Below are 18,849 nucleotides of genomic sequence, written 5' to 3' on the forward strand. Positions count from 1 at the left end.
GCATTTACCGTTTCATTTGAGAAATCTGTCATCATATCATATAAACGCACAGAAACTCAACATTCTTCACGGCAACCCGTCAAAATAAAAGTTTGGTTTAACTTGAAGAAATTGATAGGAATATATCATGTATAAATCTAACTCTTTTAACTCCCAAAAGAGTGATTATCATTTCAACACCCTGAGGTATATGCAAAACTGCATTGGTATCGGTTTGTTATCGGTACTCCGAAATTTGTAATATCGGATTAGACAGGTTCTGAAAAAATGGTAACGGTGCATCCCTATTTCAAACCATATAATCTACAAAAGAGAACTGGAGTTGCAATCGCTTGCTGTCTTGAAGGTGTCCGCGCTGCTCTTTTTCTTATGCATGCATGTTTCTTTAGCTTTCTTTGTCTTGCGCTGCTCAAATATATTTGACTGTTCTGCTTCCATTGTTTAGTGAGCGTAACAGTGGAAGCAGAGCTCGTGCTAACTCCTGCTGTCACACATCGACACAAATTAAGAAATACTGCTCTTATTAGAATTCTGTCATTCTTGAAGTATCATATCGTAACGTTTTTTTATAGCAGGGTATCGCAATACGGTATATCGCACAACACTATTGTGTTGGAGGACAGATACAGGGTGTCCGCAGGGTCTTAAAAAGTAGATAAATCCGTTTTGGGAAAATTAAGACCCTTAAAAGGTATTAAAAATTCTTAATCACGATTTTATGAGGTATTACATTTTGTTCAAGCTTTGTCAAAAGAGTTTAACTCAAAAAAGTATTCATGAATATATTTTTCATCCCCATAAGTATTAAAAAACAACGGGGCGCTCAGTTTGAGATCGTCTCGGGAGGTGCCCACCAGGGATGGAAATTTGCACCCGCCACCATCCAAATGCGGGTGATTTTGAGTTGTGGCAGGTAAACTCGCTTCACCTACCGAGCATATTGTTTCACCTCTTTGTAAACTTTGTAAACTTTGTTCACTGCCGTATGTTCGAATATGACCAGTCGTTTTTGCCGTCATCACCCGCGTGTGCCAGAAGATGCGAATGAGAACTCGCACACGCTGTGAGAAGATTTGTCTCTGCGCTCTCGTCCGAAAGCGCGCACATGTCTCACAGCATGCAAATATTGAGTTATGTTTCAAGTCTTGCACTTGTACGGACAAACTCACATAAAAAGTATGTCAACATGTCCATCTTGATGAGTATCCAAGCAGACATAGTCTGAATATGCCTTAAGAGGACTGTATAGAGTCGAGAAAGACGACACATATCCCTGCATTAGGTCTTAAAGGGCAGTAGCCTTTACTGCTGTATATTTAATGTCAAACAAAAGTTAAGGACATCACTCACTGCTCTTGATTGAATAGCTTTTGTAAGTTTAATAATGATTAATCTTTCATTTAAACAATTAAATATGCAGTTAATTTACATTTGATTACCTTTCTGCAGGCCTGTACATTATTTAATGTACACATGCGTGAGGTCAAGTTAAACACTTTAGTTTGAATTTTATTTTATACTGTGCATTGTTGCAATGTGCTAAATAAATATTTGCATAATTTGTAATTGATTTATATTATTTTAATATTAATTTATGCAATTGCAGTGCCTTGATTTTTAGTAAAGTTACACAGTCACAGCATTAGCCATAAATGAAATGGTACTAATATTTGTCCTAATTTCATTCAGTGTTTCAGTTTTCGGCCTTGGTTTCCTCTTTTTAGGTTTTGGCCTAGAATTTTGATGAGGTCTTAAAAAGGTATTGAAATTAATACCCTGAGATAAGTTGATATGACTTGTCTGTTTTTTACAGGGACAAAGCCAGCATTAACCAATCATCAGCTACTGCTGCAGAGGTCAAACATGGTGAGTTCACTTTTCAAAACAATTTTTTTTTTTTTGCTCTTTAGGGAATTTATTCACCTTCATGTCATTCTATATCTGTATGGCTTTATGGCAAGATATTTTTTAGAATGTTGGGAGCAGTTAAAGACTCACCCTAATGTCGTTCCACACCAGTAAGACCTCCATTCATCTTCAGAACACAGTTTATGGGTTGTGAACATCAGTTAGTTAATTAGAATCTCTTGAAGCATCGAAAATACATTTTGGTCCAAAAATAGCAAAAACTACGACTTTATTCAGCATTGTCTTCTCTTCCGCATTTTGTTTTCAATCCTCAAATAAAGATTCAAACGGTAATGAATCAGCGTATTGATTCATGATTCTAATCACCAATGTCACGTGATTTCAGCAGGATCCGAATCATGAATATATCCGCTGATTCATTACCGTTTGAATCTTTATTTGAGGTTTGAAAAAAAACGTGGAAGAGAAGATGATGCTGAATAAAATTGTATTTTTTGTTATTTTTGGACCAAAATGTATTTTCGATGCTTCAAGAGATTCTAAATAACTAACTGATGTCACATATGGACTACTTTGGTGATGTTTTTATTCCCTTTCTGGACATGGACAGTATAGTGTGCATACACTTGGATACGCTCTCAGACTAAATATAAAATATCTTAAACTGTGTTCTGAAGATGAACGGAGGTCTTACGGGTGTGAAACGACATTAGGATGAGTCAATAATGACATAAAGTTAATTTTTATGGGTGAACTAACCCTTTAACAACATTTTTCAGAATATCTTTTTTTGTATTCAAGTCCATACAGGTTTGCAATGACATGAGAAGTAAATGATAATGGTGCACTATTCTTTTGAGTTTAATACTCCTGATTTTTATTTTCAAAAATGTTACGTTTTGTGTTGACTTCATTCTTTCTTTTACTACCAGAAGAAGAGAAAACACCCACAGCTGTGCCTCCATCTTCTCCATATCCCCGGCCTTCTTCCCCTATCCTCCTCCTCCCCCCACTCAAGAAACGGCGCAAGACCGTTTCTTTCTCAATGGAAGAAAGCGAGGTCAAGTCCCCCATTCTGTCATCTTCTGCTCCCTCTCCCTCTCCATCTCCCACTCCTGTCTCACAAGCTTCAGATATTCCTACTTCCACTTCTCCCGTAAGCACAGCCACAGCAGTTACTCCACCCACCGCCTCCAAACCCGCCCCAATGCTCCTTCCATTTGCTTCTCGTCCCAGCGAGAGTAATGCCCTGACTTCCCCTGCTTCCCCTTCTGCTGTTCTTACTGTCCCTCCTCCAGTCCGTTCCCTGCGGCCTGATGAACCTAAAAGGAGTCCAGGTACCCCTCAATCCCCACAAACTCCCACTTCTAAAAACTCTTCCAAACGTGGCAAAGACTCCCCTAGAACCCCCCCTGTGCCCGTCTGCCTCACGGTCCAGAACCTCCCGTTGGACCATGCCTCCTTGGTCAAAATGGCCTACGAGGACCCCGTCCCTATTCCAACCACACAAAAGGGTCGCGTACGCGGCCGCCCTCGAACACTCAGCCAATCAGCTTCTGGCTCTCATTTACATCCTGCTGTGGAGGAAGAGGAGGATGAAGAGGAACTGGAGCAGCGGCTAAAACTCAGGGAGCAGCTGGGAGTGTCCAGTCTGCTACAGCTGGCCTCTGCCCCTAAGCCTGACCTGTCTGTGCTTGCCGATGTGGCACTGAAGATGGATCCGGAGGCAGATATCGACTCAGAAGAGACTGAGACCTCTGATGAGGCAGAGGAGCACAAGTTGGAGGAGGAAGAGGGCGACTTCTTTTCCCCACACCCACGCCAACCACTCCTGGATCCAGAGGGTCTGTTTGTCCTGCAGGAGCACAACTATTCTAAAACTCTGGCGCCTCCACACCTCACATCTCCACAAAAGAGGACGAAACAGGACCCCACCGTCCTGCTCCCTGCAGACCTCAACCAGCACGGTGTTCAGGAAGCACCTGAAGAAGTTATTGGGGAAGCTCTTGCCGCCAGGGGAGAAGCTCCAGAGCTATATGAGAATATTTCCGGGATGGGACTGCTGTGTGAACCCAGGGACGCGGCTGAGAATCAGATCAAGAGCCTCGGCCCACCACACAAGAGGAAAGGATCAATTAGCAAAGAGATGGAGATGGAAGAGAGGGGGAAAGGGAAGAGCAAGAAGAGAAGTAGAAAAGACAAAGAAAACGAGGAACTTCAGATCTCTAAGAAACAGAAGGAGAAACAGATTAAGAAACAGAGGAAACGGAAGTTAGAGGTTTGTGCTTCTGTCTGGTTCTCATTACAGAACTTGTTGAGTGTTACTCAAGTACTTCTTTATATACACTCTTTTTATGTATTAGAAATGTTCAAAACGACTGGTTATATTAACGTTTAAATGGGATTTTGCAATTGACTAGTTGACTAGTCTAATCCCACCCCTGGAGACCATCAGTAAATGTGATCCATTTGAAATAGACTGCTTATTTTAGTATGAACAGTCAAATCATACACAGAACGCCACTAAAAATAGGTCAGATGCTCGCCTTATATACATTATAATTAATCTATATTAAACATAAACTTAAAGGGTTACTTCAGCGATTGGCATATGACTTTGTATCAGTAGAAACCCTGGAGTATATTCGAATGATTGTGCTTCCCCCCTTCATATCCCCCTGAGACGAGATTTATGCATTTTATTTTTGGAAAAATTCCTCCGATGAAGCAAATATCGTCAATTTGGTAATCGAATATTTTAATAATGTTTCACAATATTACAGTTTTTTGCATTTCTAGTAACATAAATGCAGCCTTGGTGAGAAGAGACTTCTTTAAAAAATATTTAAAAATCTGATCTTTCTAAAAATTTTGACCGGTAGTGTATATATTACACATACATACATGCATGCATACATACATACATTTATGAATACATACTTGTCATTTTATCTGAACTTAGGACTGGTGGTGGTGCTTAAAGGGTTACTTCAGTGATTTAGCATTAAGTTTTATATCAGTAGAAATTGGTAGTATATTCAAATTATTGTACTTTCCTCCTTCATATCCCTCTGAGACGAGAGAATTATGCATTTCATTTCTGGAAAAAATCCTCTGATGACGCAAATATCATCATTTTGCCTTATCAGAGGAATTTTTGCCTAAAGACTAAAGCCAGTAGAAGGATTTAAAAGGGTGTTTTTTTAAGGGGCGGGATCTCACTCGCAGAATGTAAATGCGCACGGCCGCTTGGATCGGGCATTCATAATGGAGCGGTGCGGAGCAAAGTCAGTGTTTCGACTTTTCAAATGAATTTCTATTAAACTTAAGCTTCCATAGGAATGATCTGAACACGCGCTGTGAATGTATGCAGTGGCCACCATTACCTCAGCTCTGCTCAACTCTTCGCTCTTGGTGGCTTTGGGAGTGGCATTGTTGGGCAGCGAAGCAAGTGTGTTCTGGGAGTTGTTGTCTTATACACATGAGACAAAAATACATTTTCTGTCTTTTCTCAGTATAAAAGGCACCAAATTAAAAATAATAATTTCACATTCTACTACATTAATGACCCAGTTTAAATACACATTCATCTTCCCAGCGCTGAACTACCTCTTTAAAATGTTAGTCATTCAGTGTTTCTGTAAAAAAAATATAATAGGATAATATACAATAAGATAAAATTATCTTATTAATAATTATGGTTATCTATTAAGTGAACATTTACTCGCATATATTATGCGAGTGATTACATTGTAGAGGATTGAATAAGCTCATATATAAACAGAGCTCCTCAATCAAAAGTTAGTCCACATAATTCAGCACGCTATGGTATTGTTGTTCGTTGCCACAGCAAACTCTTGCATGTCTAGGTTTAATCACGCTTATCCTGTATGAAAAGTATCTGTACCCAAGACAGGCGGCAAAAACGCAAAAAGCTTGATGTGTACTTACAACTATAGATTAAGTGTATTCTCTTTAGGAGGCTGCTATATTATAAAAACTGTTGCAAAAGTATCAAGTAAGTTTTATTCATTTTGAATCCAATATAAAATGTCATACTTGGTCCATCATAACTAGTAGTATAACAAGTTTAGTTGTTATATACTAGTTTGAAATGACAGACGTTTTCTGTAGGCTTTCAAAATGTTCCCTTTACCTTGTTCATCTTCAGAGTGGACATTTCTCTATGTGCAAATTAAACAATATACAGCTCTGGAAAAAATTTAAGAGACCATTGTTCACTCCTGGTGCAAAAATTCACGCGGTTTGGATTTGTTTGATGGCTTGTGACCATGAGGTTTTCAATGGGGTTCAGGTCTGGAGATTGAGCTGGCCATAACGGGGTCTTGATCTGGTGGTCCTCCATCCACTCCTTGAATGATCTGACAGTGTCGCATAGAGCATTGCCCTTCTGGAAAAAACAGTCCTCAGAGTTGGGGAACAATGTCAGAGCAGAAGGAAGCAAGTTTTCTTACAGGACGTCCTTGTATGTGGTTTGTTTCATGCATCCTTCACAAAGACAAATCTGCCCCATTCCAGCCTGGCTGAAGCACCCCCAGATTATCACCGGTCCTCCACCAAATTTCACTATGGGTGCCAGACACTGTGGCTTGTAAGCCTCTCCAGGCCTCCGTCTAACTATTAGACGAGCTGGTGTTGGACAAAGCTGAAAACTGGACACATCAGAGATGATGACCTTACTCCAGTCCTCTGTCTACAGTCCAATCCTTATGGTCTCTTGCAAACCGTAGCTTGGCTCTTTTTTGCTTCTCATTGACGATGGCTTTTTTTTTTAGCTTTGCTCAACTTCAGCCCTGCCCCAGGAGCCTGTTTTGAAGTCCTCGCCGTGCACTTCACCCCAGAGAGTCGTTTTCGCCATCTGGTGGTCTGTAGCTTTGTTGTCCCCAATGTCTGCTGCTTGACCTTGTTCTTATGAACCGCAGTCTTTGAAATTTCAAGGATGGAAGCAACCTGACGCTCACTCGTCTGTACTCGCCAGTAAAGCCAGAATTGAACCTTTCTTATCCTCACTCAAAACTTTCCTTCTTTGGGCATGGTCAATAGTTATTTTTTTGATTCCAATTATTTTGAGGTACTACTTAGCACAGTTTTTTTCATCCAGCTTGTCCTACTGCAAGAGGATAGTGATGACCACAGAAGTGTTTTTTTTATACTTTCCTTATTAAATAAGATTTGGTTCAGGTGATTATCTAATCAGCACTTCATTCAGTAGAATGAGGTATGCCTGTGTTGGAATTCAACAGACATTAGAATGGAATGGCTTCCATACTTGTAGAGATGCTGATTTAAGAAAAAATTGCAGTGGTCTTTTAATTTTTTCCAAAGCTGTATTTATATTAAAGGGGGGGGTGAAACACTCAGTTTCAGTCAATCTCATGTCAATCTTGAGTACCTATAGAGTAGTATTGCATCCTTCATCAGTAGCATCAGTAGTATTCATCCCTCCGAAAAAGTCTTTAGTTTTATTATATTTGTAAAAGAAATATGGGCTGTATCGAGTCTTTCTGGGGGAAAAACGAGCGCCTGGAGGCGTATCGTGTGGGAGGAGCTAAAGAATGACGAATGCGCAAAGCGGTGACGTCCTCAAGCGTAGAGAAACCCTTGCTATCAATCTTAGCTAATAGATATATGATCCAGAATCTAATTCGGAGGCTGAAATAGAAACAGCAACAGCAGGACGTCCGTCTCTGTGGTATGTACTGTATTTACTCTCAGTTTATGAGGACATGATTTGGTTTATGGACTATTGTATGCGACCAAACCTTAGTAGCAAGCAGAACGGTTTTGCACGTAAGCCTAGTGTAACGTTATAACTTACATAGAACAGCAATGGAGTAACCGTATACACAACGATAAGCAACAGCATAGACATTTGAAGCAGGTTTACTTACCGGCTGCTTCCAAAGCAGGACCGAACCTTTATCGCTGGGACGGCTCCGTCAAAAACACACTTCTTGGAGTGTGGAGATCCACTTTGCGATGCGACTGAAGCATTTCTGCGTTCAAATCGTTTCAAATGCAGCGCTGCCTTTCCGAAATGCTGTGCTGAAGCGTTGAAGTCGCTTAATGTCAAAGTGGAGGAATGAAGTGGAGCGCGGCGCGGACTATAACCGACATTAGTGTTCACGGACGACGGCCCATACAAGGACCTTCCGGTCTATTAACGTCAAGTTGACCCATACTCGAAAAAAACTCTCCGAAACTTGTGAGAAACCGGAAGGAGTATTTTTAACACAGAAATACTCCATCAAATGACCAACATTAGTTTTTGAAACTTTGTCTATGTTTAGGATGGGAATCCAAGTCTTTAACAGTGTAAAAAGCTCAGTATGCATGAAACAGCATTTTCAATTTAATTGCATTAACAGCAGATACATCAAACGTACATCAATACATCAAATGTTGCTCTGATTGCAAAACAGTAATACTTTTTTGTGTATTTTTATTGTTTCTATATAATTATGTACATTTTGTTTGTAGTTTGTAATGTAACTATTGTTGTATGGGTTAATTTGACTAATTTAAAATTTTAAAAGTTTGACATTTTAAAAGCTACTTGTTTTAAGTGGCTTCCCCAATATTTAGTCTTTGTATGAGGAACTTTGCAACATCTTGCATGGTTTGTTTGCATATTTTCTCAGTGTACATCCTATTTAAAAGCCACTGTGCTTTGTTAAAGTGTTGCACTGTTGCAATAATTTCACCCTCTTTCAGGCTGTTGTGATATATCAGTTTGTCCTATAAACCCACAGAACTTTACTGTTCTGCATTGTTGGGTAATACTAATAAGTTTGCCAAATATTGGTCAGATATCCCCCACATAGCCTTTTTGTGGAATGGATTATGTTTGTTTCCTAACATTTTCCTAACATGCTCTATTGGCAGGATTTTGAAGAAGATGTAGATGTGGAGCAGTTGGAGTCTGGGGAGCTATCCAGCTCCAGCTCTGACTCAGGAGACTCTGACTTTGGTCTAGAGAGGTCACTGGAGTTTGAAAAAGAAGACGTTAGAAAGAGCGAAAGACTTTTCCTGCAGGAAGCGGGCTTGACCCCTTCCACTCAGCGGCGGCCCAAACACGTGCCTGTGGCAGCTCCTATGCCTCTTCCCTCTTACAAGAACCGCAGCGAGTTTGAGCAGATGACCATCTTGTATGACATCTGGAACACTGGCCTGGACCAGGAAGATTTGAGACTCCTGAAGAGCACCTACGAAAAACTGCTGCAAGATGACCATGGCACCGACTGGCTCAACGACACGCACTGGGTTCCTCATACCAATATCCTTACAGCTGCTTAAGAGCAAAAATTCATAGTATATGTACAAGCAAAATTGCATGCTTTTATTGGCCATACACTAGCCAACAGTATAAGCATTACCACTATACAACATTTATTGGGTTTGCAATAACTGTTAAGAGAGTAAGGGGAAGGGGAACTGTGATACTGCCTTCTCAGTTGATTTCGCCCAAGTTTTGCTCCTTAACCTATTGCCTGCACTCACCAACATCCCGAACCCCCGGCGGAAGAAGAAGACAGTAGATGGGCAGCTAAGAGAGCATGTCACTGGCTGTGCCCGCAGTGAAGGCTACTATGCCATAAGCCGCAAGGAAAAAGACGTCTACCTTGAGCTAGACCAGCCAGTGACTGTGCAAGAAGTTGGGGACTATGATACTGCAGTAGGTTCACTATACATTTTAAAACGTATACGTTTAATGTGTGTAACTTGTAATTAAAGCAACAAAAAAAGTGTGTGAGAAGACAGATTTAAAACCGATGTTTTGTAGTTGTGCTACTGCTAATTTGTTTTGACTAAATTACTCATCACTTGCCATTACATTTCTTTGTTCAGCGTGAGTATGGCAGACATTTTGGGTTAGTAGTTTGTATCCACCTGAGCAGCTCTCACTCTTAGTCTGTCTCCTTCATAGGGCTCGAATCGCCTTCTGTCTGAGAGGCGCTCTGAACAGCGGCGTCTCCTCAGTGCTATCGGCACGCCAGCAGTGATGGACTCAGACCTGTTGAAACTGAACCAGCTGAAGGTAAAGTTCTTCAGTTCATTGACATGGCCATGACCTTGATCATGCTATCAACACTTTGATTACAATGACCTCACCGCTCCTTCAGTGCAATATTCATAGCACTCTATTTAATGTATAATTGATGGCATCTGAGGGCACTTTCACCAGATTTGTACCCTTGTAAAGTAATTCATACCATCCAAACAGGTTTATAATGTCTGTTGACTCCTGGGTCAATGACCCTGACTGCTCCTTATCAACAGTTTTGGCTGTTTTTATGCTCTCTAAGCTCTTTAACTCTGAGTTCATGAGTTCAAAGGTAAAAAGTTCTGAGTTAAAAGTTAAAAAGCATTTCTTATCTTAGGACCTATTTCATTGCATGTTCTTTGAGGAAAGACTTCATGAATACACATTGTATTTTTGGAAAGGGCAGGCATATGTCTTGATGATTTATCGTACAGCAGATATGGATGTACTTCACACAAAGGATCCCTGATGGGCCTTTAATCTTGTCATTTCTCACTGTAAAGCCAGATTGTAATCAGTGAACTGGATGTATGTGCATTGTTAGTCCATTTATCGTAATTACAATATGTGTGGTTCCTAGGAGAACATGTCTGTCTGTTTTGGAAAAACCTGTGAAAATTGATGTTTTGACAGAAATGTTCCTTACATGTTAATCATTGTTCAGTTCACCATTAAATAACCATAATAATCATTCCAATAAAATCAGTCTGCAAGATGATTTAAAAAAAAAACTATTTATACTTTTTCAGCAAAGATACATTGCATGGGTTAAAAATTACACTTGGAGAAAATAAAATGTATTATATTACAAAAATATTTATATTTCAAATAAATGCTAATTAGGGTTAAAAATACTTTTTCCACAGGTGCAAACAGCAGAGCATACAGAACAGATGAACAACAACAGAACCTGAGAAAAACAGAATAAAATCATATAATAAAAAATATATAGGCCTACACTAAATATTTTCACTTAAATAAATAAGATTAAGATTCACCAAATTAAGATGACAAAACAAACATACACTGAATCCGTTTGAAACTTTGAACAACCTGAATAGTTTTTGTTTTTTTATCAAATATAAATAGCAGGCCTATACCTCAATCCACGCCTTGATTGTTTTTTGTTTTTTAAAGTAACATGTCTAAATAATGTGGGTTAGTCTGGAGCACAGTCTGTTGATAGTTAAACCCATAGCAGAAAGCCTTATTTATACTTTCTTCTGTCTCTGCAGTGCAAGCCTCCATCTTGTCTGTTTGGGGAAGTGTTAATACTCGACGCACTCGGCGGTGTGCTGTTTTTTGACAGAGGGCAACTCTGAGTAATTGTTATATAAACCATCAAGAAGCAGCACATAAAAGAACATACGTGACGATGTTTACTTTAGTAAACTTCACCAAAACCACACTACGAAACTGGCTAGAGTAGCCAGCCTTGGAAAGCGCCTTTCATTTGCTTTCCACCAGTCAGGAGCTTGTACTATTGCTGTATTTTAATACCGCATAAGATATTTTGCAAGTAACTTTGTAGCCCTTTCTATCGAAAAGGTCCACACAATAGGCTTTTTCTTTCCCTTTGCTTCATTTTGCAAAATATGAAAAACAAAACATGTGGTTGCACGTGTCGACGATCCACGTGAGTTAACAAATACAGCATATTTTTCATTAACCATGCAGCAAATTCTTACTATCGGTAAACGGTTAAACGGTCAATATGAGCATCTCTAATGCTAATCTAAGAATCATGAAGAAAAAAAAGTTTCATGGATGGTTTACACAAATATTACTGTTTTAAACATTGATAATAAGAATTACTATAAATTACTGTAAAATTTATATATTTTAAATATAATACAATAGAAAGTTATTTTAAATAGTATTAATATTTCACAATATTACTATTTTCACTGTATATTTGATTAAATAAATCTTACCAAAACCAAACTTTTGAACAGTGATGAAAAGGTGTGTATGTGATCCAAAGTTCTGAGTAATACAGGCATCGGTCTTATTTAGAATTTAGAACCAAAGTATTGTCTTAATCAGGTTAATTCCATCTGTATATTGCTAAATTCTAGTTAATGTACATAAAATTTTCTTCCGCCTGTAAACCATAGTCTATCCTATACATGCTTACATCAAATGTATTCTTGAATTCTGCTTGCAGTTCCGTAAGAAGAAGCTGAGGTTTGGCCGCAGCCGCATCCATGAATGGGGCTTGTTTGCCATGGAACCCATTGCTGCAGATGAGATGGTCATTGAATATGTGGGACAAAATATTAGACAGGTAAGCCTTCTAGCTGAAGTATAACTAACAGCTATTAACATGATTTCTACTAGTAAGTAAATTGGTTCTTCTTGAGGTATACATGCTTGTTGATGTTTTGGTGTTAAAATATTGTGTTTGTTGCTTCAATTGTAGATGGTGGCTGATAATCGAGAGAAGCGATATGCCCAGGAGGGCATCGGGAGCAGCTACCTATTCCGTGTCGACCATGACACTATAATTGACGCCACCAAATGTGGAAACTTGGCTCGGTTTATTAACCATTGTTGCACGGTATGTACCGTCCTAGTGACGCAAACATCCATATATCTCAAATGCCACATGACCTCTGATAAACATATTGCTGCCACTCCCAATGTGAAAAGATGCTTGTTTTTGGAGTGCATTCATATAGACCCACCATCAATATAGCCTTAAACTGAAGAAGCTCTTGAGTAGTTATGTTAGCTTATTAGGGCTGCAATGATTAATTGAATAACTCGAGTTAATCGAATTTAAAAAAATCCTCGAAGCAAAATCATCTGCCTCGACACTTCATTTAGTCCATTTAACTACACATGGATGTTGGAGAAAGACATTTATTGTGTAAGGACTCGGACTATGAGCGGATTGCGGTTATATCCACGGTTCAGGTGGGTAAACATCCCAAAAATTGCGGGTGGATGAGAGAAATCATAATGTGTTGATTTTAATAAAGATGCGGAACTTTCATTTCATGGTAAAATGCAATGAATGAGTGTCGTTCTTTAATTTTCGGTTTCAGCTCATGTCAAGGTCCCATTCTTTGCGTGTTTTTGAAGCTTTATGGTTACAGTGTGCAATATAACATGAGTTCATGTTTCGCGTGTAAAAAAACAGTATTTTTCACACAATTTACTTATCTGTACAACGCTGTTTCCTCTGTCCTAAAAACGGCCTAATGATTTCCTTGTTCTATGAAGTCCCTCCTTCAGAAATACGTAACGAGTTCTGATTGGGCCAGTGCTTCCCGTGTTGCGATTGGACAGCAGCTTAGCGCACTTTGCCAGGAAAGGTCCCGCTTCTTACCATAACGGGGAGATGCAAGCACTGAATGAGCTCTCTTCTCCATGTGGGAGAGCAACAAGACCACGCCCCCTTTTTTGCGTGTTCTTGGCGGAGGGTTAGTCAACAAACGGTTCTAGTGACGTCATTCCATCCCTGCACTTCTTGCTGTAGTCCAAACCGGCCGTTCGCTGTAGGCTTTGAAAGGGAACTTCTGTTAAATAAAATATCTCGCTTGGCATTGAACTTTGAGCTTTATAATTTTACAGGTATTATTTATGCTCTAACAGCAACATTACACACTAACTAAAGTTTGAAAGATGGAATCGCGAAGAACGGGGAACTTTAAGTCCCGCCCACCGACTCTATACACGATGTGATTGGCCTGACCAGAGTTTGGTTTTTACAGCTCAGACGTGTATTGAGAGTTGCCAGACCATACTCGAGGCAGATTAGATTTGCTGCTGCTAGGATGCATCTAGAGTTCTAGGCTACCACAATTCTGAAATAACCATAATAAATTCACCCTTTGCAATAACTCTTTTTAAGAGCTTGGCAATTTATCTGTTCGTTACAATACATTACTCACCTGTTGAGTAATAAAATCATCATCTTGCCACTTTTACAACATTTCAAATCCCACAGTTCTCACAACTCTGAAAATTCAAGCCAATGTCAATTCTTGTTTTATTACGAACTTTGTCACATTCTCTTTTTTGACAGCAGTTTAGTGTTTTTTTTTGTTTTGTTTGTTTGATTTAGCTGCTCCATGTCAATAAATCTTGCTCTTTGTGACAACTAATCTATGCCACTCCCTGTAGCTGCAGCAACTTTTCTTTATTTACGGATATGATGAGACACGCATAGGCGAGTGATGTACAATATATACACAATTTCTCACAAAAACCGGCCTGATAGGTCTAAAATAGTCTGAAACTCTTATAATAGGCTTACCATGGTGAATCAGGGTAAGAAAAAAACAAGTTAAAATAATCTAACTGCGTTTTTTTTTTTATACCGTTGCAACCCTAGCGAGAACACACTGTAAGCACAGCGTCAAGAAAATTGTATAACATGCAATTAATTGTTCAGCCCTACATGCAAATGATAAACTTAATAATTAATAAGTATTAATAAGAATTAATAATTCTGTTGCCAGCCTGTCCCACGTGTCTTTCACGCTGTTATGAATGTTTACAGGTGGTCTTTTAGGCAGATTTTTATCCCTTATCATATCGGATTCCAAGCAGCTGCTGGATTTGCTGATTTATACCTTGATAAGACTTGCATAAAGCTGCATCTGGTCTTTATATAGTTGATAAAACCCAAGAAAAGTGCATACTTTTTTCTTGCTCCATCTGTCAATGGAATTTGTGTGTATGCATCATGGTTATCATCCCCTCTGGCAACTGAAAATGAGATCATAGATTTTGTTAAACACATACCCCATAGAGCTATGCAGTGGAACAAACTCGCTGAAACCGAACATTAAAACATTTCCAGATTTCCTATGGGAAGGAACATAATTCAAGAAACCCATATTTATTCATGATTTCATGTACTTCTCTCTCACAGCCCAACTGCTACGCCAAAGTGATCACCATTGAGTCCCAGAAGAAGATCGTCATATACTCCAAGCAGCCTATCGGTGTGAACGAGGAGATCACGTATGATTACAAGTTCCCCATTGAAGAGAACAAAATCCCCTGTCTGTGTGGCACGGAGAACTGCAGAGGAACCCTCAACTAAAAGTGTCCAAGTTCTACCCCAATACAAGATTTGCCAATCAGTTTTCCTGGCCCACAAGCTATTTTTCTCAGAGTGCACAAAAATGTAGGTAGTGTGTGAAGGGAGAACCTTTGGTCAGACTCTTTAAAAAGCTTCTATACAGACAACACAGTGTGTCGAGATGTTTAATCATACGTTTAGCCCAGGGTCTTTGGGATCTAAGCACTGCCGCAACACCCTGAGTTCCACCTGTGAAGTTTTTTTCTCTCACGACCAGGCCCTTATCTAGTTTTGTTTTTCCTTTTGCAGCTGTGTCTGGTGGAGTTGTTTTTGCCATGATCTATGCTTTGAAGTACAGCTGTTAATCGTCTACACACACTCATATTCGGCTCACTTCTGCACAACACTTCCTTAAAGTGCTCTTTTTTCGAGAGCAACTTTTAAAGACCTACCAAAAGACATGGATTTAAGACTTTTGTAATGCTGCACCCCAGTTGTGAGAGAGTACTCATTTTAGTTTATTTATTATCCCTGTTCTGATGCCTGTCCTTTCATGTTATTTCATTTAGGTCAGATCTACCGCTGTACCTTCTTCAGATTATCTGTGTAGAATCAGCTCTGCCTATTTTTATTTTAATATGAAGCTGTTTTGACGCACATGTTTCTTTTCAAAACTACTTCTGATCTTAATTAAAAATGTCCCCTTTTCCAGCATGACATGCTGGTATTCTTTAACTTAAAAAAATGATATAGTATTGTAAGTTACATTGTACATTGCTATTTTATTTTCATAAATTAGTTGTTGCAGTGCCATTATACTGTAACAACACATTTATTATAAAGGTTAACATGTACCTCCCATCATTTTAAAACACACCTTACATGAAGTCATAACCCTTCCATACATAGTTTTTAGCAATATAAGGACAGGACAGATGAGGTCATCTTTTTGGTGTGCTGAAATATATGCACATTGATATTTTAGCAGAAGGATGGAATTTTTCATTGGATTTTCTTTTTCTATTGATATTTTAGTGCAGTAATTCTCAAAGACCCCTCACCAGTGCACATTTTGTATGTATGCCCTCATCAGACACCCAATTCAAGTCTTGCAGTTTCTACTTATGAGCTGATTAGTTGAATCTGGTGTGTTAGATGAGGGAAACTTGCAAAATGTGCACTGGTGAAGGTGTCCCAGGACAGGTTTGAGAACCACTGTTTTAGTGGACCACTGAACAATTGTGGAGGAATGGGACATGTTTTAAGAAAGCCTTCTTCTTTGAGGCAAGTAACTCCTCTCTGCTAAGGAGAACATGATTGCACAAATATGTATACATATACACACGGAGTGCATTTTCTAAAAGTGTAAACAAATCTTAGCTTGTGTGTGTATATTTGCATATTTCAACACAATTTATGTCCCAAGACCCCTGAAAGATAAGCATGTGCAAAGATTCACTAAAACTGTCCTTCTGGTTCTCTGTCTCTCTGCTCCTCTGTCTCTCCGCTCTGCCATAAGTTAACATGGTGACATTTACTTCTTTGCTCCCTTTTCCCCCACTTTGTCTGAGGGCCTTGCCAGCACTCTGTTCCTTTGAGAGGAAGACCTGTAAAATATGTAGATTTATTGCAGTCTTTCAGTGAAAACTGATACACTGAAGTGTAACCATAAAAAAGGACAAAAAAGTTAAAAAGAATTACATGTAAATATTGTAGAGGTGTTTGTTTCTCGTAGAAACACACTGGTTCTAGTCTGTAAATATGTTCATCCTTTTCCTACTTCTCATTGCAAGAAAATAATTGTACATACCTATCATTCATTTATCTTATTTGTTTTGTTTTTGTTGTTTTTTTTCCTTTTATTTTGATTTAAAGTTTTAATATTATTTGCAATATTTCTCTTGTATTAATGCGTTGAACCCTTTATTAATGGTGCATTAAAATATTTTTTAAAAAATAATTGCCATTCGGTTTTTCTTCCCCCATTTTCTTATAGTATGAACTAAAACGTGTGATTTCACTTTTTTAACTTTAGTTAGTGTGTAATGTTGCTGCTTGCAGAAACAGTATCTGCAAAGTTACAGCGCTGAAAGTTCAATGCAAACTGAGATATTTTATTTTAAAGTTATGGCAGTTTATTGCCTACAAAAACGGCTGGTTTGGACTACAGCGAGCTTCTTCCTGGGTTGGTGACATCATAAACCCTTGCTATTAACATAAACACTGCCCCAGATGTGACTTCTGCCCGTAATTGTAAGGGGGGCGTAGCGTTTCTGGACAACCTGTGCTTGGCACTTCAGCCAATAAAAATACATTTGGCCATCTAACCAATCTAAGGCCCTTTCACACTGGACGCTATTTTGACGTGCGAATAATTTGCGCAATGTTTTTATTTTTCGATCAGCTGTTTGTGTAATGAGCGCTTCCACACTGAACCGAATGTGCTGAGGCAAAAAAACGACATTTATTTCTTTTGTTTCGATGTCGATTTTTTTTATTTATTTATTTTTTTTTATTATTTTTTTTACTCTACTGGCGACAAAAACGGCTTCAACCAATCACATAAAACGAAACAAAGGTGACAAAATGTCCAGTTGATGTCACAAGCTGTTCAATCAACTTTAACCTTTCCAGGCATGGCATTTCTCTTGAGATTACAACTGTAAGCTGTAACTTACAGCTGCCGCTGTGTTAGCCCACTGTATGCTACAGACAGCAATAACTTATAACCTTTTATAAATAGTTGATTTTTTTCTAAACATTGTGTCCGCGATTATGGAAAGTGAACGTGTTGCCATCAATAGGCTACGTCTGTGGCACTGAAATGTTTACATTGTGACTCGACTGGAAACATCTGCTGGGATCGACTGATTCCCTGAAGTGCGCAGTTTGTCTCCTCAGATGCGCTGTCGTCTCTGGAGGAGATCCTCAAATTGTCCCACAGACTTTAGAAAGTAAGTGCTGAACCAGCCATGATAAAGTTTTAGTTCCTGTACAAGATTAGCATCCTCCCCTTCAGACTCTCTGTTCTATAAGACTGGCTGCACCCAAAACCTTCTTATCGGTCCTTTAAATAAAATGAAAAGCTCGTCTTCACTGAATGATGAAGTGCCCGTGTTTTCTCGGCTGTCGCTGCGAATGTTTTGGAATGTTGGAGCTCTGAAACGTCGCAAATTCGTGTTGCGGCTGATGTGAATGGTTTTGACACGAAATATTCGCTTATAAATATACCGCTTTTTCGTTACGCGTCAGGTGTGAAAGGACCTTAAGACCATTGTGTTTTTCGGAGGGATGGGCTTCATAGAAGCAGGAAGCAAACGAGCCGTTCAAAGGACAGTGGAGACAGCGGTGTGGAATAAATGTAAAATCTAAGAAAAAAATAAGGTGTTTAAAAAAGAATAAGTATTAAGACATGTTATACTCTGCCCCATAAACACAACCAAGCCTAGGGAAAAAAAAACACGGAACCACCCCTTTAAAATACAGGTACGTCAGACTCAGACATGATGTTTAAGGGGCTCCTAGTGCATTGAAATAAAACTGGGGGGAAAAGCATTGCTAAGGCCTATTTTAGCAATGTATTTTCCTTAGGGGTTAAGAACCAAATAACTGTGTAACTTTGTATTTCCAATTACATAACCCCACTGTGAGCCAAAATAATAGCATTGAAATGGAATATTGTGGCATTGATTAAGTGATTACGTGGCATTTACCAAACTTTGTTTTCAGATTATTGTAGATTTGGGCTTTTGTTGTGAATGTGAATAATGGTCTGAATACTGATGTGTATTTTTCAACTGAGTTAGAGAGGTATAAATAGCCTCTCTCACTGTTCCTCTCCTTTACCATGTTCCTATTTGAGCTGTAAAATATGGCG

At 39.0% G+C, this 18,849-nt stretch overlaps 1 protein-coding gene across 3 annotated transcripts in view; it reads left to right on the forward strand.

Annotated features, from left to right (window-relative positions):
- The window catches only part of setd1a (SET domain containing 1A, histone lysine methyltransferase), a 35,627-nt gene extending 18,695 nt beyond the window's left edge, over window positions 1–16,932 (forward strand). For 2 of the 3 annotated variants that reach the window (XM_067416497.1, XM_067416505.1), the window contains exons 14-21: window positions 1,814–1,866; window positions 2,802–4,147; window positions 8,776–9,166; window positions 9,387–9,565; window positions 9,818–9,928; window positions 12,102–12,221; window positions 12,357–12,494; window positions 14,820–16,932. In XM_067416497.1, the coding sequence (XP_067272598.1) occupies window positions 1,814–1,866; window positions 2,802–4,147; window positions 8,776–9,166; window positions 9,387–9,565; window positions 9,818–9,928; window positions 12,102–12,221; window positions 12,357–12,494; window positions 14,820–14,993 (2,512 nt within the window). In that variant the 3' untranslated portion in view covers window positions 14,994–16,932. The remainder of the gene's footprint in view (window positions 1–1,813; window positions 1,867–2,801; window positions 4,148–8,775; window positions 9,167–9,386; window positions 9,566–9,817; window positions 9,929–12,101; window positions 12,222–12,356; window positions 12,495–14,819) is intronic. The other variant, XM_067416512.1, reaches the window with a different exon arrangement.
- The last annotated feature ends 1,917 nt before the right edge of the window (window positions 16,933–18,849 follow it).

Source organism: Pseudorasbora parva, chromosome 2 (genome assembly GCF_024679245.1).
Source record: "Pseudorasbora parva isolate DD20220531a chromosome 2, ASM2467924v1, whole genome shotgun sequence".
Taxonomy (NCBI): domain Eukaryota; kingdom Metazoa; phylum Chordata; class Actinopteri; order Cypriniformes; family Gobionidae; genus Pseudorasbora; species Pseudorasbora parva.